General features: G+C 48.9%; 1 protein-coding gene across 2 annotated transcripts in view; it reads left to right on the top strand.

Moving 5' to 3' along the window:
- Positions 1 to 347: 347 nt before the first annotated feature.
- sympk (symplekin) overlaps positions 348 to 24,904 on the top strand; it is a 75,541-nt gene continuing 50,984 nt past the window's right edge. For both annotated transcript variants that reach the window (XM_085973445.1, XM_085973443.1), the window contains exons 1-7: positions 348 to 435; positions 1,341 to 1,394; positions 3,499 to 3,572; positions 3,667 to 3,793; positions 13,408 to 13,657; positions 16,962 to 17,132; positions 24,591 to 24,830. In XM_085973445.1, coding sequence (XP_085829571.1) covers positions 3,559 to 3,572; positions 3,667 to 3,793; positions 13,408 to 13,657; positions 16,962 to 17,132; positions 24,591 to 24,830 — 802 coding nt within the window. In that variant the 5' untranslated portion in view covers positions 348 to 435; positions 1,341 to 1,394; positions 3,499 to 3,558. The remainder of the gene's footprint in view (positions 436 to 1,340; positions 1,395 to 3,498; positions 3,573 to 3,666; positions 3,794 to 13,407; positions 13,658 to 16,961; positions 17,133 to 24,590; positions 24,831 to 24,904) is intronic.

The following is a 24,904-nucleotide window of genomic DNA, read 5'->3' as shown; positions in this document are numbered from 1 at the left end:
GCGGTCTTGGGCCGGGGATTCCCAGGTGTCGGTGGGGATGTTGTACTTTTTCAAGGAGGCTTTGAGGGTATCCTTGAAGCCTTTCCTCTGCCCACCTGGGGCTCTCTTGCCGTGCTGGAGCTCCGAGTAGAGCACTTGTTTTGGGAGTCTCGTATCGGGCAAGCGGACAATGTGACCCGTCCATCGGAGCTGATCGAGCGTGGTCAAAGCTTCGATGCTGGGGATGTTGGCCTTGGTGTGCCTAGCCTGCCAATGGATTTGCAGGATCTTGCACTGACACTTTATATTGTCACAATTACTGTATATTTACAAGACATCTTGCCAAGGTAGTGACTGACTGCAGAATAACCGATTCATTTTGCGTTGCAGGTGGTGGATCTGTTGAATCAGGCGGCACTCATCATTACCGATAACAAGATCACTGTTCTCAAACAGGTCAGCGACACAGAGAGACTGCGCGGAGCCAGTGCGACCCGCAGACTTTCATTTTCACCGATATTAGTGGATTGCCCGTGGTTCATGGACGATGTGCTGTTTTTTTAACAAAGCGAGTGCGATACCGTGTATTATTTAGCTGTGATGGTGGGGTTGTCTTTATTCTGGCCTGTCACTTTAAGGCCGCATCATACTCTTAAGTGTTGTCTACAAATGGCACCTTAGATTTATTGCAGATTGACAGGTTCTAGGACAAAAGAAACCAGCACCAAATGACTGGCTTTCCCTCTCTTTGCATAGAGTGTATAGCACAGAAATAGGCCATTCGGCCCAACTGGTCGATGCCAGTGTTTATGCTCCACACGAGCCTCCTCCCACCGTCTAACCCTATCAATATATCATTATATTCCTTTCTCCCTCATGTGCTTATCTAGCTTCCCCTTAAATGCATCTATGCTAGTCGCCTCGACCACTCCCTGTGGTAGCGAGTTCCACATTCTCACCACTCTTTGGGTAAAGAAGTTTCTCCTGAATTCCCTATTGGATTTATTAGTGACTATCTTGTATTTATGGCCCCCAGTTCTGGTCTGCCCACAAGTGGAAACATCTCTATGTCTACCCTACCAAACCCCTGCATAATCTTAAAGACCTCTATCAGGTCATCCTTCAGTTTGAGCCCCAGCCTGTTCTATCTTTTCTGATAGGTATAACCACTCCGTTCTGGTATCATTCTTGTAAATCTTTTTTCCACCCTCTCCAGTGCCTCTATATCCTTTTTATAATATGAAGACCAGAACTGTGCACGGCACTCTTAAGTGTGATGGACTCATTAGCTCAGTAGCAGATAGCAGCTGGTAGGTACAAGTCGTGTGTTTTATTTCAATCTTTGTTTCTCCCCGTCCCAGGTTCAGGAGCTGATTGTGAATAAGGATCCCACACTCCTTGACAACTTTCTGGATGTGAGTAAACTCGGAGTTCCCGGAGAGCAGGATTCTTTTCCAGCTTGCGTGCAGTCGTTCGCCGCGTTAATAACTGCGTTGTTTGAACACAGCCCTGAGCAGCGCAGGCCTCCCCCAGACTGCAATATAACGTGGATAAATGCGAGGTTATCCACTTTGGTGTCAAAAACAGGAAGGCAGATTATTATCTGAATGGCAATAGATTGGGAGAAGGGGAAGTGCAACGAGACCTGGGTGTCCTTGTGCACCAGTCGCTGAAGGTAAGCATGCAGGTGCAGCAGGCGGTTAAGAAGGCAAATGGTATGTTGGCCTTCGTAGCAAGAGGGTTCGAGTACAGGAACAAGGATGTCTTGCTGCAGTTGCACAGGGCCTTGGTGAGACCACACCTTGAGTATTGTGTGCAGTTTTGGTCGCCTTATCTGAGGAAGGATGTTCTTGCCATGGAGGGAGTGCAGCGAAGATTCACCAGGCTGATACCTGGGATGGCAGGAATGACGTATGAGGAGAGATTGGGTCGATTGGGCTTATACTCACTGGAGTTTAGAAGAATGAGAGGGGATCTCATTGAAACTTATAAAATTCTAACAGGACTAGACAGACTAGATGCAGGAAGGATGTTCCCGATGGTCGGGGAGTCCAGAAGCAGGGGTCACAGACTAAGGATAAGGGGTAAGCCATTTAGGACTGAGATGAGGAAGAATTTCTTCACCCAGAGAGTGGTGAACCTGTGGAATTCTCTACCACAGAAGGCAGTAGAGGCCAATTCATTAAATATATTCAAGAAGGAGTTAGATATATTTCTTAAGGCTAAAGGGATCAAGGGATATGGGGAGAAGGCAGGGACAGGGTACTGAGTTTGGATGATCAGCCATGATCTCATTGAATGGTGGAGCAGGCTCGAGGGGCCGAATGGCCTACTCCTGCTCCTATCTTCTATGTTTCTATGACTGATGAGGACAGAAACGGTTGCACTGTGAATATCCACCGCTGGTCCCTGATGTTGAATTCAGTGTTCAGTTATGAAGTAACTGACCCCTGATTGATGGAGGATTAGGTGGTGCAGTTTACTTGAACTGTTCTTCATCCCAGCAGATAGCTGGTTTTGAATGCAAGAAAGACTTGTATTTCATGACCTCAGGACGTCCCAAAGCACTTTACAGCCAACGAAGTACTTTTTGATGTGTTGTCACTGTTGTAAGGTAGAAAACGCGGCAGCCAATTTGCACACAGCAAGCCCCCACAAACAGCAGTGTGATAATGACCAGATCATCTGTTTTGAGTGATGTTGATTGGGAGATAAATATTGGCCAGAACACCACCTGCTCTTCTTCGAAATAGTGGCCGTGGGATCTTCTTCGATCCACCCGAGAGAGCAGACGGGGCCTTGGTTTGACGTCCGAAAGACGGCACCTCCGACAGTGCAGCACTCCCTCAGTACTGCACTGGGAGTGTCAGCCTGGAATTTGTGCTTGAATCTCTGGAATGGGACTCGAACCCACAACCTTCTGACTGAGAGGCGAGAGTGCCACCCACTGAGACACGGCTGACACCTAAATTCAGAATCTTGTGAATATCGCAAAAGACTATCTGTATTGCACCCCCCCCCCCCCCCGAGATTGCTTGTTTAAAAGAAAGACTTGCATTTATATAGCGCCTTTCACGACCTAAGTGTCAGCTGTGGCTCAGTGGGTAGCATTCTCGCCTCTGAGACGTTAAACCCAGGCCCCGTCTGCTCTCTCAGGTGGACATAAAAGATCCCACGGCAATATTTCGAAGAAGAGCAGGGGAGTTCTCCCCGGTGTCCTGGGGCCAATATTTATCTCCCAATCAACATCACTAAAACAGATTATCTGGTCGTTATCACATTGCTGTTTGTGGGAGCTTGCTGTGCGCAAATTGGCTGCCGCGTTTCCCACATTACAACAGTGACCACACTCCAGAAGTACTTCATTGGCTGTAACGTGCTTTGAGCCATCGTGAAAGGCGCTATAGCAATGCAAGTCTTTCTTTAAGGTTGTCCCAAAGTGCTTTACAGCCAATCAAGTACTTTTGAAGTGTAGTCACTGTTGTAATGTAGGAAACTGACAAACCTTATTCTTCGCAGGAAATCATTGCATTTCAGTCGGATAAATCAGTCGACGTTCGTAAGTTTGTGATTGGATTCATGGAGGAGGCATGGTTAGTATATCTTGGGTTTTAAAAAAAATCTTTTCCTTCTTTCAAAACATTGCAAGTTGTCACTTCGTTCATTCCTAACTTTCCCCCCCTCTAGTAAGCGGGACAACGAGCTGCTGCCGAAACTAATCGCAAACCTCAACATGCTGCTGAAGGACGAGAATGTCAATGTGGTGAAGAAGGTTATCCTGACTATGACTCAGCTGTACAAGGTGGCACTGCAGGTAGGCGACACGCGTGCCCTGAATCCGTGAGGGCATCGTCTTTAAACCCGCGTGGTTCAGTGTGTGAAGGTGCCACTCCGTGCATTATTAAACCAACAAGAGGAATGTGCAAAAGCAAAAATCTGCTGGAAATGCTCAGCAGGCTAGGCAGCATCTGTGGAGAGAGAAACAGAGTTAACGGTTCGGGTCAATGACCCTTCGTCAGAACTGGAAAAAGTTAGAGATAGAACTGGTTTTAAGCAAGTGCAGGGGCAGGGAAAGGGGTGAGGGGAGGGAAAAAAAAGACTTAGATTTATATAGCGCCTTTCACGACCACTTGACGTCTCGAAGCGCTTTCTAGCCAATGAAGTACTTTTTGAAGTGGAGTCACCGTTGTAATGTGGGAAACGCGGCAGCCAATTTGAACACAGCAATCTCCCACAAACAGCAAGGTGATAATGACCAGAAAGAAACAGAAGAGAGCATCCGGTCGCCTGTCAGTTTAATTCACCGCCCCATTCCCACTCGGACCTCACCGTACTCGGGCTCTTGCATTGTTCCACGGAAGCTCAGCGTAAACTCAAGGAACAGCACCTCATCTTCCGATTAGGCACTTTGCAGCCTTCCGGACTCAATATCGAGTTCAACAATTTCAGATCATAACCTCGGCCCCTATTACATTTTTACTTATATTTTTTATCCACACTTTTGTTTTGTGCCCTTCCCCCTTTTCTCTCTCCCACATGGCAGCTGTCTCCCATTCTGCCGGCGCATTTCACATCTAATCTAGAGCCGTCTTTTGTCTCCACTAGTCCGATCACCATCTCGTCTCGTTTTGAATACCTCCTCACTTCTCTTTTGTTCTCTCCCAGCCTGGCCTTTTAATCTGTTTCATTTCCTGTGCTTTTTCAGTCTTGACAAAGGGTTTCGACCTGAAACGTTGACTCTATTTCTCTCTCCACGGATGTTGCCTGGCCTGCTGAGTTTTTCCAGCATTTTCTGTTGTTATTTCGGATTTCCAGCATCTGCAGTATTTTGCTATCGTACAAAAGGGAAGGTCTGTGATAGGATGGAAGGCAGGAGAGATGAAACGACAAAAGGGATGATAGTGCGAGGCAAAAGGAGATGGTAATGGGACAAGTAAAGGAACAAAAGATGGGTCTGGAAGAGGTGTAAATGGGAACAGCAAATTCATCAACAGCTGCCATCCGAAGAAAATTGGGGGCCGAGGTTATGATCTGAAATTGTTGAACTCATTGTTGAATCTGGAAGGCTGTAACGTGCCTAATCGAAAGATGAGGCGCTGTTCCTCGAGCTTCCGTTGAGCTTCATTGGAACAGTGTAAGAGGTGAGAGTGGAGCGGAGAATTAAAGTGACGGGCGACTGGAAACTCGGGGGTCACGCTTGTGGACTGAACGGAGGTGTTCCGCAAAGCGGTCGCCCAATCTGCGTTTTGCCTCCCCAATGTAAGGGGAGGCCGCACCGTGAGCAGGAGCGTGCATTTATCTGGCGCTTTTAACGTAGTACAGGAAACTTCGCGATATCCGGCACCGACGGGACCGAGCTGCTGCCGATCTATCAAAACTTCCGGATAGACCAGCGCTAATGTTGAAGGATACGGAGGTTTTCATCTCCGTATCTGACAACAAACACTGCTTAGCAACAGCTTGTAAACACTCGGCCTGTACCTTGGAAGCGTCTCTGAAGCTGTTGCTAAGCTACAGAGACGCTTTCCAGAGCCTGACTGTTTTAAAAAAAAAAAGCTAGAAGAAAAAAAACCTAACCAAAACTGTAATGTATATACCTTTAAGGGGGGAACTATCTTTTACAGCTCATGTATACTGCAGTACCGGCAGTGACCACACCTGTATATAGCACTGAGTAGTAATCTGTACAGATCAGTTCCAGTGTGAGCCACGTTGAGTAAACACCTGTTGTACCGTTCTCCTGCAGTCTGTGTCTTATTATACACGGACACAACATTGGCGACAAGGCAAGTTCGAACCTACCTGCAACTCTGCATCACCTCCCGGGGTTTCGTTCCTGGAGATCAGTGGATTGGAGGTCAAGGCCAGAGACTCGGGCGTCGACCACGGGCAACCGCCCAGTCATCCAGCAGAGACTCGAGAATTGTGGGGGAGGCTGTCGAGAGCCAGGCTTGGCTTTCCAGTCGAGGTGGTCCAGCGAAACGGGCTGGCAACAGGTAGTGCGCAGACCCTTCCCGGACAGCGGCGGGCTGGAGCCCGACCGAGCGGCATAGCAAAGGGCCGAGCAGCGTCGACGGGGGAGAGAGAGAGAGGGCAGAGCGCACAGGGCGCAGCCGGTGTTCAGGGGCCGAGCAGCGTCGGAGAGAGGGAGAGAGAGACGCACAGAAACCCGCGAGGCGCCGCCATCGCCACGAGGACCGCAGAGAGCGGCGTTGGCAGCAGCGCAGGAGAAGCGCGCGAAACCTACAGGGCGCCGCCATTGCCACGAGAACCGCCGGGAGCAGCGTTGGCAGCAGCGGGGGAGGAAGGAAAGCGTGGGAGACGCCATTTTAAGCCATTGGGAGACGCCATTTTAAACCACACCCAAAATGCCGAAGAGTGGCAGTATCACCGCATTTGACAATGAAGTCGATATGTCGAACGAATAGAGGTATACTGCAAGGCAAATGAGGTGTCAGATGACAAGAAAGCGTCGGTATTGTTAAATTTAATGGGTGCAAAGACGTATGGTTTATTACGAAATCTAGTAACCCCAACGAAGCCAATGGAAAAGAGTTTTGAAGACATAGTAACGATACTACAGGAACATTTAAACCCCACACCGCTGCTGATAGCAGAAAGATTCAAGTTTCACAAACGGAACCAGCATAAGGATGAAAGCAATGCTGATTATTTAACAGAACTGCGCAAACTATCGAAACACTGCCAGTTTGGAGCGGGACTGGCAGATACCTTAAGGGACAAGTTTGCGTGTGGGCTTCAAAGTGAAGGAACCCAGAAACGGCTTTTATCTGAAAAGGACCTTACGCTGGAAAAGGCTTTCAGCATTGCGGTATCATATGAAGCAGCAGCACGGGGCGCTGCAGAGATACAACAGAGACCGCAAGAATATGGCACAAACGAAATGTCATATGGAACAGAGAAGTGCTATCGCTGCGGCAGAACAACACACGACCAGAATGATTGCTGGTTCAAAGACTAAGTGTGCAGACAGTGTGGAAAAGTAGGACACATAGCACGAGTCTGCAGGTCAGGAAAGAAAACCAGCAATAAGAAACCTACCAAAGGAAAGTACAAGAAGGTACATAAGATGACGGAGAATAGTTCAGACGAACAAAAGAGTGATAACGACTCCGAAAGCAGGGAACTGAGTTGTCTGAAACTACATAATGTGATCACAACGGAGGATCACCAAACCATTTGGGTCACTCTCAAGATAGCAGGAGTCCAGGTAAAGATGGAATTTGACACAGGATCAGCCCTAACAGTCATAAACCGACGGGACTACGAGCGGCTATTCTCACACATACCCTTGAGAGACACAAAAATTATTTTGAAGACGTACACGGGGCAAAAAGTCTACCCCAAAGGAAAAATAAGGGTGACCGTTATATATAACGGTAAGGAAACACCAAAACTAGACCTGTATGTATTGCAAGATGGAGGACCACCATTACTGGGACGTGAATGGATCCGGAAAATACAACTGGATTGGCATTCCATACAGGCACTGACTGTGGCTGACAAAAAGGATGACGACGTCACACCTGGGCGACTGTCAAAGATCCTAACTGACGCGAAAGAAGTGTTCCAGCAAGGACTCGGAACACTAAAAGGCATGACAGCGACGATTAAAATTGAAGAAAACGCAAGCCCAAAATTTTTTAAGGCCAGACCGGTACCTTATGTGATCCGCCCAGCTGTTGAAGCAGAGCTGGAGAGTCTGGAACGTTCAGGTGTACTGTCCAAGGTAGACTGGAGCGAGTGGGCTACACCCATCGTCCCGGTGATGAAAAAGTCGTTGAGCAGCACACCTGGGGAACCAAGGAAGGTTCGCATCTGTGGGGTCTTTAAGGTAACAGTGAACCCGGTCCTTCACACCGTACAATATCCACTTCCGCGGATTGAAGATATTTTCGCCTCGCTATCTGGAGGGAAACGCTTCACTAAGATTGATCTGGCCAGGCGTATCTGCAAATGGAGGTAGAAGAAGCATCAAAAAAAATACCTCACAATCAACACCCATAAAGGTCTCTACCAATACAACCGGCTGGTATTCGGGGTAGCATCAGCTCCGGCTATTTGGCAAAGGGCAATGGAACAAGTCCTGCAAGGGATCCCAGGGACCCAGTGTTATTTGGACGACATCCTGGTCACGGGCGAAAATGACAGTGATCACCTTGCCAACCTGGAGCAGGTGCTCACTAGATTGCAGGAATATGGGCTCCAAGCTAACCGCCCCAAATGCGAGTTTTTTAGAAAACAGATCTCGTATTGTGGCCACGTTATCGATAAAGAGGGGTTACATAAGTCCCCAGAGAAGATCGAGGCAGTAGTCAAGGCTCCAGCACCGGAAAATGTGTCACAACTGAGGTCGTCCCTCGGGCTGGTAAACTACTACCATAAGTTCTTGCCAAATTTGTCTACAATACTACACCCACTGAACACCCTACTGCAAACTGGGGTGCCATGGAAGTGGAGTGACGAATGTAGACGAGCTTTCCAGAAGAGCAAAACACTAATCACATCAAAAGAGGTATTGGCCCATTACAACCCAGCATTACCAATTCGGTTGGCATGTGATGCGTCACCCTACGGCATTGGAGCGGTGCTGTCGCACAAATTCTCAGACAGCTCAGAGAGGCCAATAGCCTTTGCGTCACGATCACTAACCTCAGCCGAGCGTAACTACGCCCAGATTGACAGGGAGGCCCTCAGCCTTGTGTGGGGAGTGAAAAAGTTCAATCACTATCTGCACGGGCAGAAATTCACCTTGCTGACTGATCACCAGCCTCTTGTCTCCATTTTTAATCCGAAGAAGGGCGTTCCGGTGATGACTGCGCAATGACTGCAAAGATGGTCACCTTTTCTAGGGGCGCACCACTATGAGATTGAATATAAGGGCACGAAACAGCATGGAAATGCTGATGGGCTATCACGCCTGCCACTGCCTACTGCGGAGGAAGCACCAGCAGTGGATCCTGTCGAAATATTCCATTCGACTATAGTTGAATACCTACCGGTAACTAACGCTTGTATCAAAAAGGAAACCCGAAATGACCCGACACTGTCTCGGGTATATGATTTGACAGTGATGGGATGGCCAGCACATGGCGACTCACTGTTGCCAGCATTCTCGACAAGGAGAGAACAGCTGTCAGTGTGCTGGGGGACCTTGATGTGTGGATCCCGAGTGGTAATTCCACCCAAGCTAAGGGATAGAGTGCTCAATGAGCTTCATGAGGGTCATCTGGGAGGGGTAAAAATGAAAAGCCTAGCCAGGGCTTATGTGTGGTGGCCGGGAATCGATAAACAAATCGAGGACCTGACCAAGAGCTGCTCAGGATGCCAGAAAGTCCAAAATGCACCACCACAGGCCCCTCTACACCCATGGGAGTGGCCCTCATCTCTATGGCAACGGGTGCATATTGATTTTGCTGGTCCATTCATGGACTCAATGTTTTTAATAGCCGTGGATGCGCACTCGAAATGGCCTGAGGTGATCAAAATGTCCTCCACCACCACGGAGAAAACTATTGCAGTCGTACGGACCATTTTTGCCAGGAATGGCTTGCCAGAACAGATTTGCTCCGACAACGGACCACAGTTTGTGTCCGAAGAGTTCCGGAGGTTCTTGAAAAAGAATGGGGTAAGGCATTACACATCTGCCCCGTATCATCCAGCCACAAATGGATTGGCTGAGAGGTTCGTACAAACCTTTAAGAAGGCAATAAAGACTATGTACAATGACAACATTCCGCTGCAGCACAAGGTGGACAATTTCCTGTTCGCCTACCGGAATGCGACACATGCAGTCACCAACCAGGCCCCAGCCATGATGTTCTTTAACCGAAGGTTAAGATCTCGCCTGGATTTGCTCGGACCAAATGTACGAAGAGATGTTGAGAGTAAGCAATTCCAGCACATCCATGAGAAGCCAACAAGGAGCTTCAATGTAGGGCAACCAGTCTTGGCCCGCGACTACCGAACAGAAAAATGGCAGCCAGGAACGATATGCACACGGCAGGGCCCACTAATGTACACTGGACGTTGGGGAGAGCATCGTGAGACGCCATGCTGACCAGATCCTAGAGTCACAGGAACAAGTCAACCCCATACCTCGCCCATATGATGAACCCGACGTACAGGTCGCATCTACCCCAGAAACAGTAGCATTGGAAGCTGATGAACCAACCGACGACAGGGGGCCAGAATCGCCTCCGCACCAAGAGCAAGACACTCGGGAAAGGCGCTATCCAGAAAGGATCAGGAAGCCTCCCCAAAGACTGAATATATAAATAGACTATTTTCAGCTAATGTTGCATGTTAAAAGTGTTAATTGTAATTAGTTTGATATTTAATTGTTAAATGAGTGTTATGGTACTGTTAATCTAAAAGGGGAGGAATTGTAATGTATATACCTTAAAGGGGGGAACTATCTTTTACAGCTCATGTATACTGCAGTACCGGCAGTGACCACACCTTTATATAGTACTGAGTAGTAATCTGTACAGATCGGTTCCAGTGTGAGCCACGTTGAGTAAACACCTGTTGTACCGTTCTCCTGCAGTCTGTGTCTTATTATACACAGACACAACAAAAACGGCTGCTGATTTCTGCCGTTAGATCAAGGTTTCCGGACATACAACCTCCGGATAAACCAAAGTTTCCTGTAAAAGGTCCCATGGCGCTTCACAGATTTGATAAGAGGTGTGCAAAATCATGACTGTGTTTTGATAGAGTAAACCAGGAGAAACTGTTTCCACTGGCAGGCGGGTCGGTAACCAGAGGAGACAGATTTAAGTTAATTGGCAAAAGAACCAGAGAGGGAGAAATGAGGAGACACTTTCTTTACGCAGCGAGTTGTTGTGATCTGGAACGCGCTGCCTGAAAGGCCGGTGGAAGCAGATTCAATAGTAACTTTCAAAAGGGAATTGGATAAATACTTAAAAAGGAAACAATTGCAAGGTTGTGTGGAAAGAGCAGGGGGAGTGGGACTAATTGGACAGCTCTTCCAAAGAACTAGCACAGGCACGATGGGCCGAACGGCCTGCTTCTGTGCCATAGCGTTCTCTGATTCTACAGGAGACACCAAGCCAAAGAAGGAAGTTTTCGGATAGGTGACTAAAAGGTTGGTCAAAGAGGTAGGTTTTAAGTAGTTGGAGAGACGGAGAGGTTTAGGGAAGAAATTCCATAGCTTAGAGTCATAGAGTTATACAGCACAGAAAGAGGCCCATCGTGCCCACGCTGGCCATCAAGCCCTGTCTATTCTAATCCCATTTTCCAGCACTTGGTCCGTAGCCTTGTATGCTATGGCGTTTCAAGTGCTCATCTAAATGCTTCTTGAATGTTGTGAGGGTTCCTGCCTCTACCACCCTTTCAGGCAGTGAGTTCCAGATTCCAACCACCCTCTGGGTGAAAAAGTTTTTCCTCAAATCCCCATTAAACCTCCTGCCCCTTACCTTGAAACTATGCCCCCTGGTTATTGACCCCTCTACTGAGGGGAAAAGTTCATTTCTATCGACCCTATCTATGCCCCTCCTAATTTTGTACACCTCAACCAGGTCCCCCTCAGCCTTCTCTGCTCTAAGGAAAACAACCCCAGCCTATCCAGTCTCTCTTCATAGCTGAAGCACTCCAGCCCAGGTAACATCCCGGTGAATCTCCTCTGCACCCTCTCCAATGCAATCACATCCCTCCTATAGTGTGGCGACCAGAAGTGCACACAGTATTCCAGCTGTGGCCTAACTAGTGTTTTGTACAGCTCCATCATAACCTCCCTGCTCTTATATTCTATGCCTCGGCTAATGAAGGCAAGTATCCCATATACCTTTTTAACCACCTTATCTACCTGTCCTGCTGCCTTCAGGGATCTATGTACATGCACACCAAGGTCCTTCTGATCCTCCGTCCTTCCTAGGGTCCTACCATTCATTGTGTATTCCCTTGCCTTGTTAGTCCTCCCAAAATGCGTCACCTCACACTTTTCAGGGTTAAATTCCATTTGCCACTGTTCTACCCATCTGACCAACCCGTCCTCGCTATTTACCACTCCACCAATTTTGGTGTCATCTGCGAACTTACTGATCATACCTCCTACATTCATATCTAAATCATTAATGTACACTACAAACAGCAAAGGACCCAGCACCGATCCCTGCGGTACACCACTGGACACAGACTTCCAGTCACAAAAACAACCTTCGACCATCACCCTCTGCCTCCTGCCACTAAGCCAATTTTGGATCCAATGTACCAAATTGCCCTGGATCCCATGGACTCTTACCTTCTTGACCAGTCTCCCATGCGGGACTTTATCAAAATCCTTACTGAAGTCCCTGTAGACTACATCAACTGCACTACCCTCATCCACACACCTAGTCACCCCCTCGAAGAATTCAATCAAATTGGGGCCTAGGGGGCTGAAAGCTCGGCTGCCAAAGGCTGGGCGAAGGAAGTGGGCTCAGTGTCCAGAGTGGAGGAATGCAGAGCTCTTGGAGGGTTGTGGAATCACCGTGGCTATTTTCACCATTTACAGTGTAAAGTGTGAGCAGTCGACATGCCTCCTCTCTACCCCCTCTGCTGGCCTCTTGTGCATCCCCGATCTTCATCGCTCCACCATTGGCGGCCGTGCCTTCAGCTGCCTCGGATCTAAGCTCTGGAATTCCCTCCCTAAACCTCTCCGCCTCTCTCTCCTTCTTTACATAGAAACATAGAAGATAGGAGCAGGAGTAGGCCATTCGGCCCCTCGAGCCTGCTCCGCCATTCAATGAGATCATGGCTGATCATCCAAATTCAGTACCCTGTCCCTGCTTTCTCCCCATATCCCTTGATCCCTTTAGTCTTAAGAAATATATCTAACTCCTTCTTGAATATATTTAATGAATTGGTCTCAACTGCTGTGTGACAGAGAATTCCACAGGTTCACCACTCTCTGGGTGAAGAAATTCCTCCTCATCTCTGTCCTAAATGGCTTACCCTTTATCCTTAGACTGTGACCCCCTGGTTCTGGACTCCCCCGCCATCGGGAACATCCTTCCTGCATCTAGTCGGTCTAGTCCTGTTAGAATTTTATAAGTTTCAATGAGATCCCCTCTCATCCTTCTAAACTCCAGCGAGTATAAGCCCAATCAATCCAATTTCTCCTCATACGTCATTCCTGCCATCCCCAGTTATCAGTTTAAGACGCTCCTTAAAACCTACCTCTTTGACCAAGCTTTTGACTGCCTGTCCTAATTTCTCCTTATGTGGCTCGGTGTCAAATTTTGTTTCATAACATCCCTGTGACGCGCCATGGGCTGCTTTACTACGTTAAAGGCGCTATATAAATGCAAGTTGTTGTTGTATATGCCCGAGTCTCGATGGTGTAAATATCCGGTGGTTTTTCTGTGGTGAAGGTTTTAACCCACGGTTCTTTTCTTTTATCAGTGGATGGTGAAGTCAAAGGTCATCAGTGAAATGGAGGAAGCATGCTGGGACATGGTCAGTGCCGTGCAGGATGAAATCATCCTGATGCTGGACTCTGATAACGATGGAATCCGCACCCATGCCATCAAGTTCATCGAGAGCCTGATTATCACGCTGTCGCCTCGGACCCCTGATTCGGATGTCCCCAAGCGGCAGGAGAATGACATCAACCTGGATCGCATTGTGAAGGATCACTCTTTCATCAAAGCCAGTGGGTACCCTGCAGAACACCTTGCGACTGGCAATGAAGTAATACGTCAAGGGAACGGTAGCAGAGTGGTGATGTTACTGGCACTAGTAATCCAGAGGCCTGGACTAACGATCCAGAGACATGAGTTCAAATCCCACCTCGACAGCCGGGGAATTTAAATTCAGCTAATTAAATAAATCTGGAATAAAAAGCTAGTATCAGTGATGGTGACCGTGTAACTACCAGACTGACACAAAAACCCACCTGGTTCAGGGAAGGAAATGTGCCGTCTTTACCCGGCCTGGCCTAGATCTGACAGAAATGTGGTTGACTCTTAACGGCCCTCTGAAATGGCAAGCCACTTATTCAAGAAGGCGGCTCACCACCACCTCCTGAGGGCAAATAGGAACGGGCAATAAAGGCCGGCCAGAACGCCCACATCCCATGAATAAATTTTAAAAAATGAAGTAATAAGTCAAGGGATAGGGTAGTGATCCCACTGCGGGCCCAAGCCACCTACTTACCAAACCTGTATGCTTCGGGTTGGATACGAGGCCAGGCCCAATGGATGGACATCAGTGGTATATTCTGCTGTCACTCAGCCCTTGCCTGTTGACCAGTTGAGCACAGTACAGGAAACTTTGTGCTATCCGGCACCCACGGGACCGAGCTGCTGCCGTTGCCTCAAAACTGCCGTACTCTTCAGAGTTAATGTTGAGAGATACGGAGATGCTTATCTCCGTATTTGACAACAAACACTGTTGCTTAGCAACAGCTTCTAAACACTCGGGTGTGGCCCTAAAGCTCTGTAGCTGAAGCTGTTGCTATAGCTACAGACCTTGCACAGCTTGACTGTTCAAACAAAGCAAAAAAAACAAACAAAAAGAATAAAAAGCGGCTGCTGATTTTTGCCGGTGGCTCCAGATTGCCGGATAGCTCACCTCCGGATAGCACAAAGTTTCCTGTAGATGATTGAGGGGATGGCTGGGTGATGCATGAGTTCGAATTGCAGTGTCTGAGGATGGTACAAATCACTAAAAGTTGCGACGCCGGTCAATAAGGACAACCAAGCACTAGGGTTTATTTCTAGAGGGATAGAATTGAAAAGTTGAGAAGTTAAACTGGTATCGAACCTTGGTTAGGCCACACTTTATTATCCTTTTTATAATATGGCGACCAGAACTGCACACAGTACTCCAAGCTGGAGCTCTTGTACGTGTATAGATAGAATTACAGAGAATATACGGCCCAGAAACAGGCCATTTGGCCCAACCAGCCCATGCCAGCGTTTATGCTCCACTCGAGCATCCTCCCGTCGTTGCTCATCTAAATCTACCAGCAGAACCCGCTTCCCTTCTCCCTCATATGCTTATCTAGCTTCCCCTTCCATCTATACTATTCGCCTCAACCACTCCCTGTGTAGCGACTTCCACATTCTCACCACTCTCTGGGTAAAGAGGTTTCTCCTGAATTCCTGATTTCTTGGGGACTGTTATATTGATGGCCTCTAGTCGCGACTTTTAGTGATTTGTGTATTTGTATTCCCAGATCTCTTTGCTCCTCTTTCCCCATTTAGATTCTTATTTTCCAAGTAACATGTGACCGCCTTATTTTTCTTACCAAAATGTGATTAAGAGTCAACCACATTGCTGTGGGTCTGGAGCCACATATCGGCCAGACCGGGTAAGGGCAGCAGATTTCCTTCCCGAAAGGACATTAGTGAACCCGATGGGTTTTTACAACAATTCGGTAGTTTCACGGTCACCATTACTGACACTAGCTTTTCATTCCAGGTTTTAATTAATTACAGGAAACTCTTTTTTTATCCGGGACCGGCGTGGTGCCGGTTGATCAAAAAGTCCGGATTACAGAGAGGTATACTTACCAAGGTACTAGAGCCCCGTACACGGCCACAGGTGCAGGAGCCCCGGTTACACGGTACTTGTGCAGGAGTCCCGGTTACATGGTCACAGATCCAGGAGTCCCTGTTGCACGGCCACAGGTGCAGGAGCCCCGGTTACACGGCCACAGATCCAGGAACCCTGGTTACATGGCCACTGATATATAGTAAAACTTAACTGGCAAAATTCAGGAGTAGGTTCAGCTAAGAGAGATTTCCGGATAATTTAGGTGCCGGTTAAAAGAGTTTCCTGTATTTATCGAATCCCCTTTTCAAAGTTACTATTGAATCGGATTCCACCAGCCTTTCCGGCAGCGCGTTCCAGATCACAACTCGCTCCGTTTTAAAAAAAAAAAAAAAAAAAAAAAATGTCCGAATCGTCCCCTCTGGTTCTTTTGCCAATTATCTTAAATCTGTGCCCTCTGCTTATCAACCCTCCTGCTGCAGCACTCTGGTGTTTGTAACCCTGGTCCTGGGTGCAGATAGCGTGCCCATTCCCAGTTTTTCTTTGGGAATTAACTGTGTGGCGGGCGAGGAGGCATCAGGGACAGAGGAAGTGGAATTGCTGTCCTGGTACTTTAACTGCTGGATTTCAACACTTTTTACAGTTTGCAAGTTTGCAAAAAGAACTGTGTGTGTTGACAGGACTCCCAGCTCTGGAATAGAAACAGAAAATGCTGGCGATACTCAGCAGGCCAGGCAGCACCTGTGGAGAGAGAAACAGAGTTAACGTTTCAGGTCGATGACCCTTCGTCAGAACTGGAAAAAAGCTGGAGATGGAACAGGTTTTTAAGCAAGTGTGGGGCGGGCAAAGGAGGGAGGGGAGGAAAGAACAAAAGGGAAGGTCTGTGATAGGGTGGAAGGCAGGAGAAATTAAGAGACAAAAGGGATGATGGTACAAGAAACTTTCTGGTATCCGGCACGGACGGGACTGACGTGGTGCCTGGTTCATCAAAAATTCCGGCTAACCGAACGCTATAGTAAAAGATACGGAGCTGAGAGCTCCGTATAAAGCAACAAACCCTGTGCTTCAGAACAATGGCCACAAGTTCCAAGCGTCTCTGTAGCTTAGCAACAGCTGCAGCCACACCCTTGCACAGCAACAAATGGAGTAAAAAAAGTAATAAAAGTTACCTGAACCTACTCCTGAATTTTGCTGGTTAACTGACATTTCCAGTTATTTAGGGGCCGGTTAATTGAAAGTTTCCTGTAATGGGACAAGTTAAGAAACAAAAGATGGCTCTGGATGAAGTGTAAATGGCACTGGCAGAATGATCGACAGCGGCCATGTGAGAGAGAGAGAAAAAATGGGGAAAAAATGATGAGGGCAGGGGTTATGGTCTGAAATTGTTGAACTTCCAGCTCTGGAGCTGTCTGTTGAGGCTGGTAATCTCGCTGATATTTTGTGGCCTGCTTCTTTTCCAGGCATGCTTCAGGAGGAGGGTAAAATGGCACTGGATCAGCTGTTAAAATTCATGGTCCACCCCGCCATCTCCAGCATCAACCTGACTGCCGCGCTGGGCTCCTTGGCAAACATCGCGAAGCAACGCCCCATGTACATGTCTGAGGTGATCCAGGCATACGAGACCCTTCACGGTGAGGACATTGAAAGAGATAAAGACTCACATTTGTACAGCGCCTTTCATTGAGCTCAGGACGTCGCAAAGTGCTTTGCAGCCAATGAAGCACTCTTGGAATGCAGTCACTGCTGCAATGTGGGAAACGCGGCAGCCAATTTGCGCACAGCAAGCTCCCACAAGCAGCAACGAGATGACGATTTGATCTTTTTGCTTGAAAGTGATGTTGGTTGAGGGATAAATATTGGGAGAACTCCCCCCCCCCCCCCCCCCCCAGCCGCTCTTTGAAATAGTGTTGCGGGATCTTCCACGTCCACGCAGACAGGGCCTCGGTTTAACATCTCGCCCGAAAGAGACCACCTCCGACAGTGCAGCACTCCCTCAGCGCTGCACCGGGAGCGTCAGCCTCGAGATTCTGGGGCTTGAACCCACGACCTCTGACTCTGAGGTGAGAGCGCTACCCACTGAGCCGCAACTGACGGGAGTTCAAAGCGCTCAACTTCCTTGTATTTATTGGGAAAATTCGGCAAGAGCTCAGCCTTTGTCTTGGATTTTCCTTTGAAAGTCGTCCAAGTGTGTGTTCCTTAATTTTGCTCGAGTGTCTGCTGCTGAGTAGCATTTCTCCCTGTTTTTGCTCCAGCTTACATAAGAACATAAGAAGTAGGAGCAGGAGTAGGCCATACGGCCCCTCGGGCCTGCTCCGCCATTCAATAGGATCCTGGCTGATCCGAACCTAGACTCACGTCCACTTCCCTGCCCGCTCCCCGTAACCCCTAATTCCCTTATCTGCTAGGAAACTGTCTATCTCCGTTTTAAATTTATTTAATGTTGCAGCTTCCACAGCTCTCTGAGGTAGCAAATTCCATAGATTTACTACCCTCTGAGTGAAGAAGTTTCTCCTCATCTCAGTTTTGAAAGGGCAGTCCCTTATTCTAAGATTATGCCCCTAGTTCTAGTCTCATCCATCAGTGGAAACATCCTCCCCGCATCCACCCGATCAAGCCCCCTCACAATCTTATGTTTCGATGAGATCGCCCCTCATTCTTCTGAACTCCAATGAGTAGAGGCCCAACCTACTCAACCTTTCCTCATACGTCAACCCCCTCATCTCCGGAATCAACCGAGTGAACCTTCTCTGAACCACTTACGAATCACTAGTTGGGGCGTTTTGCCTCTCGGCCACCCTCCCCCTCCACTGTGTGCCGACATCCTCAGCACCAGTTCCGTCTGATTCGAAGCTGGTGCTTGCCAGGCCCCTGGATTCACACGCCTCGAAGATTAGCGTGTGCTATCACAGTCTGGTGAGCTACTTTCTCCTGGTTGTGAGTACGGTAGCATCATGGTTATGTTACTGGGCTAGTAATCCAGAGACCTGGACGAATGATCCGGAGACGCGAGTTCAAATCCCACCACTGGGGAATTTCAATTCAGTTAATTAAATAAATCTGGAATAAAAAGCTAGTGTCAGTAAAAGTGACCATGAAACTATCGGATTGTCGTTAAAAACCCATCTGGTTCACTAATGTCCTTCAGAAAAGGAAATCTGCCGCCCTTACGCGGTCTGGCCGATATGTGACAGAAATGTGGCTGCCCTCTAAAATGGCAAGCCACTTATTCAAGAAGGTGGCTCACCACCACCCGGAGTGCGGGGGCAAGATGGCGGCAAAGCTAAACCAGCAGCAGCAACAATTGGCGGCGGCCGCGGCTCAGGCCCAGCAATTGGCCGCCGCCCAGGCTCAGGCCGCGCAGCCGGCGCTCGCACAGCAACAACAGGCCCAGCAGCAGGATGACCCGGTGGCCAAATTCAAACTCCTGATGCCGTAGCTGAAAGACTCTCTGCAGGTACAGGTCACGGGTCAGTGGATCCCTGGCTATCTGGGGTCACGGGTCAGTGGATCTCTGGCCATCTGGGGTCATGGGTCAGTGGATCCCTGGCTACCTGGGGTCACGGGTCAGTGGATCCATGGCCATCTAGGGTCACGGGTCAGTGGATCCCTGGCTATCTGGGGTCACGGGTCAGTGGATTCATGGCCATCTGGGGTCACGGGTCAGTGGATTCATGGCCATCTGGGGTCACGGGTCAGTGGATTCATGGCCATCTGGGGTCACGGGTCAGTGGATCCCTGGCCACCTGGGGTCACGGGTCAGTGGATCCATGGCCACCTGGGGTCACGGGTCAGTGGATCCATGGCCACCTGGGGTCATGGGTCAGTGGATCCATGGCCACCTGGGGTCATGGGTCAGTGGATCCATGGCCATCTGGGGTCACGGGTCAGTGGATTCATGGCCATCTGGGGTCACGGGTCAGTGTGATCCATGGCTATCTGGGGTCACGGGTCAGTGGATTCATGGCCATCTGGGGTCACGGGTCAGTGGATCCATGGCCATCTGGGGTCACCGGTCGGTGGATTCATGCCCATCTCTGGTCACGGGTCAGTGGATTCATGGCCATCTGGGGTCACGGGTCAGTGGATTCATGGCCATCTGGGGTCACGGGTCAGTGGATCCGTGGCCATCTGGGGTCACCGGTCGGTGGATTCATGCCCATCTCTGGTCACGGGTCAGTGGATCCATGGCCATCTGGGGTCACGGGTCAGTGGATCCATGGCCACCTGGGGTCACGGGTCAGTGGATCCATGGCCACCTGGGGTCATGGGTCAGTGGATCCATGGCCACCTGGGGTCATGGGTCAGTGGATTCATGGCCATCTGGGGTCACGGGTCAGTGGATTCATGGCCATCTGGGGTCACGGGTCAGTGTGATCCATGGCTATCTGGGGTCACGGGTCAGTGGATTCATGGCCATCTGGGGTCACGGGTCAGTGGATCCATGGCCATCTGGGGTCACCGGTCGGTGGATTCATGCCCATCTCTGGTCACGGGTCAGTAGATTCATGGCCATCTGGGGTCACGGGTCAGTGGATCCATGGCCACCTGGGGTCACGGGTCAGTGGATCCATGGCCACCTGGGGTCACGGGTCAGTGGATCCATGGCCACCTGGGGTCACGGGTCAGTGGATCCATGGCCACCTGGGGTCATGGGTCAGTGGACCCATGGCCACCTGGGGTCATGGGTCAGTGGATTCATGGCCATCTGGGGTCAAGGGTCAGTGGATTCATGGCCATCTGGGGTCACGGGTCAGTGTGATCCATGGCTATCTGGGGTCACGGGTCAGTGGATTCATGGCCATCTGGGGTCACGGGTCGGTGGGTTCATGGCCATCTGGGATCACGGGTCAGTGGATTCATGGCCATCTGGGGTCACAGGTTGGTGGATTCATGGCCATCTGGGGTCACGGGTCAGTGGACTCATGGCCATCTGGGGTCACGGGTCAGTGGATTCATGGCCATCTGGGGTCACAGGTCAGTGGATCCATGGCCATCTGGGGTCACGGGTCAGTGGATCCATGGCCATCTGGGGGTCACAGGTCGGTGGATTCATGGCCATCTAGGGTCAGATGTCATATTGGAAAAGCAACTGGTTAAAATCTTTGAATGCTGCAGTTTTCATACTCATGACTTTTTGGTGTCATGTTTTCTGATGATTTCATGTTGAAATTTATATCATCATGGGAGTGATACTGGCCTGGCTTGGTGGGGGGGGGTGAGGGTAAAGGTTGTAATGCTCACTGTCTCGGTGATCTCTGTGGATAACTGTCACTACCTGGTGCAGATGCAAGTTACTCTCTGACAGACTACACCGTTACTGCCCTGAACGGTTGTGTCAACAACAACAACAACTTGTATTTATATAGTGTCTTTAACATAGTAAAACATCCCAAGGCGCTGCACAGGAGTATTAATAGACAAAAAAATGTGTCACATAAGGATAAATTAGGGCAGGTGACCAAAAGCTTGGTCACAGGGGTAGGTTTTAAGGAGCATCTTAAAGGAGGAAAGAGAGGCGGAGAGGTTTAGGGAGGGAATTCTTGAGCTTCGGGCCCAGGCAGCTGAAGGCACGGCCACCAAAGGTTGAGCGATTATAATCAGGGATGCTCAAGAGGGCAGAATTAGAGGAACACAGATATATCGGGGGGGGGCGGGCGGGGAGGTTTGTGGAGCTGAAGGAGGTTACAGAGATAGGGAGGGGCGAGGGCCATGGAGGGATTTGAAAACAAGGATGAGAATTTTGAAATCGGGGCGCTGCTTAACCGGGAGCCAATGTAGGTCAGCGAGCACAGGGGGTGATGGGCGAACGGGACTTGGTGCGAGTTAGGACACGGGCAGCCGAGTTTTGGATGACCTCGAGTTTACGTAGGGTGGAATGTGGGAGGCCAGCCAGGAGTGCGTTGGAATAGTCAAGCCTAGAGGTAACAAAGGCAGGGATGAGGGTTTCAGCAGCGGATGAGCTGAGGCAAGGGCGGAGACGGGCGATGTTATGGAGGTGGAAATAGGTGGTCTTTGTTATGCTGCGGATATGTGGTCGGAAGCTCATTTCAGGGTCAAGTATGACGCCAAGGTTGCGAACAGTGTGGTTCAGCCTCAGACAGATGTTAGGGAGAGGGATGGAGTCAGTGGCTAGGGAACAGAGTTTGTGGCAGGGACCGAAAACAATGGCTTCCCAATATTTAATTGGAGAAAATTTCTGCTCATCCGGAACTGTATGTCGGACAAGCAGTCTGACAATTTAGAGACCGTGGAGGGGTCGAGAGAAGTGGTAGTGAGGTAGAGCTGGGTGTCGCCAGCGTACATGTGGAAACTGACAGAACAACAGAAAATGCTGGAAACACTCAGCCGGTCAGGCAGCATCGAGGAGCGAGAAACAGAGTCGACGTTTCGAGCCGGGGAACCTTTCGTCAGAATTGGAAAAGGTTAGAGAAGAGAGATTTTTAAGCAGGGGCGGGGAGGAAAGAATAAAGGGAAGGTCTGTGATGGGATGGAAGGCAGGAGAGATTGACTGACAAAAGTATTGATGCAAGGCAAAAGGAGAGATAATGGGACATTAAGAGTTAAGAAACAAAAGACGGCTTTAGGTGAGGTGTGAATGATGATGGCAGCATCATTAACAGTTACCATGTGAGACCACAAGAGAAAAAATATATAAAGAAATACAGGGGCTGAGGTTATAGTCTGAAATTGTTGAACTCGATGTTAAGTCCAGAAGGTTGTAAATTGCCTTATAGAAAGATGAGGTGCTGTTCCTCGAGCTTACATTGAGCTTCTTTGGAACAGTGTAAGAGGCCGCGGAGGGGAGTATTAAAGTGACAGGCGGCCGGAAGCTCGGGGTCAGGCTTGCGGACTGAACGTAGGTGTTCCGCAAAGCGGTCACCCAATCTGCGTTTGGTCTCCCCAATGTAGAGGAAATTAGGGATAGCATAAGATCCAAGGAGAGGACATACAAATTGGCCAGAAAAAGCAATAATCCTGAGGATTGGGAGCAGTTTAGGATTCAACAAAGGAGGACAAAGGGATTAATTAAGAAAGGGAAAATAGAATATGAGAGTAAGCTTGCAGGGAACATAAAAACTGACTGTAAAAGCTTTTATAGATATGTGAAGAGAAAAAGATTGGTGAAGTCAAGCGTAGATCCCTTGCAGTCAGAATCGAGGAAATTTATAATGGGGAACAAAGAAATGGCAGACCAACTAAATACATATTTTGGTTCTGTCTTCACAAAGGAGGACACAAATAACCTCCCAGAAATACTGGGGAACATAGGGTCTGATGAAAGGGTGGAACTGAAAGAAATCAGTATTTGTAGGGAAATGGTGTTAGGAAAATTGATGGGACTGAAGGTCGATAAATCCCCAGGGCCTGATAATCCACATCCCAGGGTACTTAAGGAAGTGGCCCTAGAAATAGTTGATGTATTGCTGGTCATCTTCCAGAACTCAATACACTCTGGAACAGTACCCATGGATTGGAGGGTAGCTAATGTTACCCCACTATTTAAAAAAGGTGGCAGAGAAAAAGCAGGGAATTATAGACTGGTAAGCCTGACATCGGTAGTGGGGAAAATGCTAGAGTCCATTATAAAAGATGTAATAGCAGTGCACTTGGAAAGTAGTGACAGGATCGGACAAAGTCAACGTGGATTTACAAAAGGTAAATCATGCTTGACTAATCTACTGGAATTTTTTGAGGATGTAACTGGTAAAATAGATAAGGGAGAACCAGTGGATGTGGTGTATTTGGACTTTCAGAAGGCTTTCGATAAGGTCCCGCATAAGAGATTAGCGTGCAAAATTAAGGCACATGGGATTGGGGGCAAGGTATTGACTTGGATAGAGAACTGGTTGGCGGACAGAAAGCAAAGAGTTGGAATAAACGGGTCGTTTTCCGAGTGGCAGGCAGTGACTCGTGGGGTACCGCAAGGATCGGTCCTAGGACCCCAGCTGTTCACAATATATATTAATGATCTGGACGAGGGAATTTGATGTAATATCTCCAAATTTGCAGACGACACAAAGCTGGGTGGGAGGGTATGCTGTGAGGAGGATGTCATGAAACTCCAGTACGATTTGGACAGGTTGGGTGATTGGGCAGAAACATGGCAAATGCACTATAATGTGGATAAATGTGAGGTTATCCACTTTGGTGGCAAAAACAGGAAGGCAGATTATTATTTGAATGGCAATAGATTGGGAGAAGGGGAAGTGCAAAGAGACCTGGGTGTCCTTGTGCACCAGTCGCTGAAGGTAAGCATGCAGGTGCAGCAGGCGGTTAAGAAGGCAAATGGTATGTTGGCCTTCGTAGCAAGAGGGTTCGAGTACAGGAACAAGGATGTCTTGCTACAGTTGTACAGGGCCTTGGTGAGACTACACCTTGAATATTGTGTGCAGTTTTGGGCGCCTTATCTGAGGAAGGACGTTCTTGCCATGGAAGGAGTGCAGCGAAGATTCACCAGGCTGATACCTGGGATGGCAGGAATGACGTATGAGGAGAGATTGTGTCGATTGGGCTTATACTCACTGGAGTTTAGAAGATTGAGAGGGGATCTCATCGAAACCTATAAAATTCTGACAGGCCTGGACAGACTAGATGCTGGAAGGATGTTCCCGATGGTTGGGGAGTCCAGAACCAGGGGTCATAGTCTAAGGATAAGGGGTAGGACATTTAGGACTGAAATGAGGAGGAATTTCTTCACCCAGAGAGTGGTGAACCTGTGGAATTCTCTACCACAGAAGGCAGTGGAGGCCAATTCATTAAATATATTCAAGAAGGAATATTCAAGAAGGAGTTAGATATATTTCTTAAGGCTAAAGGGATCAAGGGATATGGGGAGAAGGCAGGGACAGGGTACTGAGTTTGGATGATCAGCCATGATCTCATTGAATGGCGGAGCAGGCTTGAAGGACCGAATGGCCTACTCCTGCTCCTATCTTCTATGTTTCTAAATGGGGACGGGCAGTAAATGCTGGCCTTGCCAACGACACCCACATCCCGTGAACAAATAAAAAAATTTAAAAAAAGCTTGGCCTCTCCTCAGCCTGAGTGACCGTCGTATTATTCACGTCTGTTTCTTTTTTTGATTTCAGCGAATCTGCCGCCGACGCTGGCAAAGTCGCAGGTCAGCAGCGTGCGGAAGAACCTGAAGCTGCACCTGCTGAGCGTGCTAAAGCACCCGTCCTCCTTCGAGTTCCACGCCCAGATCACCACGCTGCTCCTGGACCTCGGCACGCAGCAGCAGGAGATCGCCCGCAACATGCCCAACCTGAAGGACGTGCGGAAGCGGCACCGCGAGGAGACTGACCAGGGCATGAAGAAAATCAAGATCGGTAAGGGGGCAGTTCGACAGCGGAATACCTCAACCCGACGCACCGCCGCAGCAATGGTTCCATCTCGTGGGATG

This window comes from Somniosus microcephalus, chromosome 34, assembly GCF_052327205.1.
Source record: "Somniosus microcephalus isolate GS21.2 chromosome 34, FLI_Smic_1.0, whole genome shotgun sequence".
NCBI lineage: Eukaryota > Metazoa > Chordata > Chondrichthyes > Squaliformes > Somniosidae > Somniosus > Somniosus microcephalus.
This window is presented reverse-complemented; position numbering and strand designations above follow the sequence as displayed.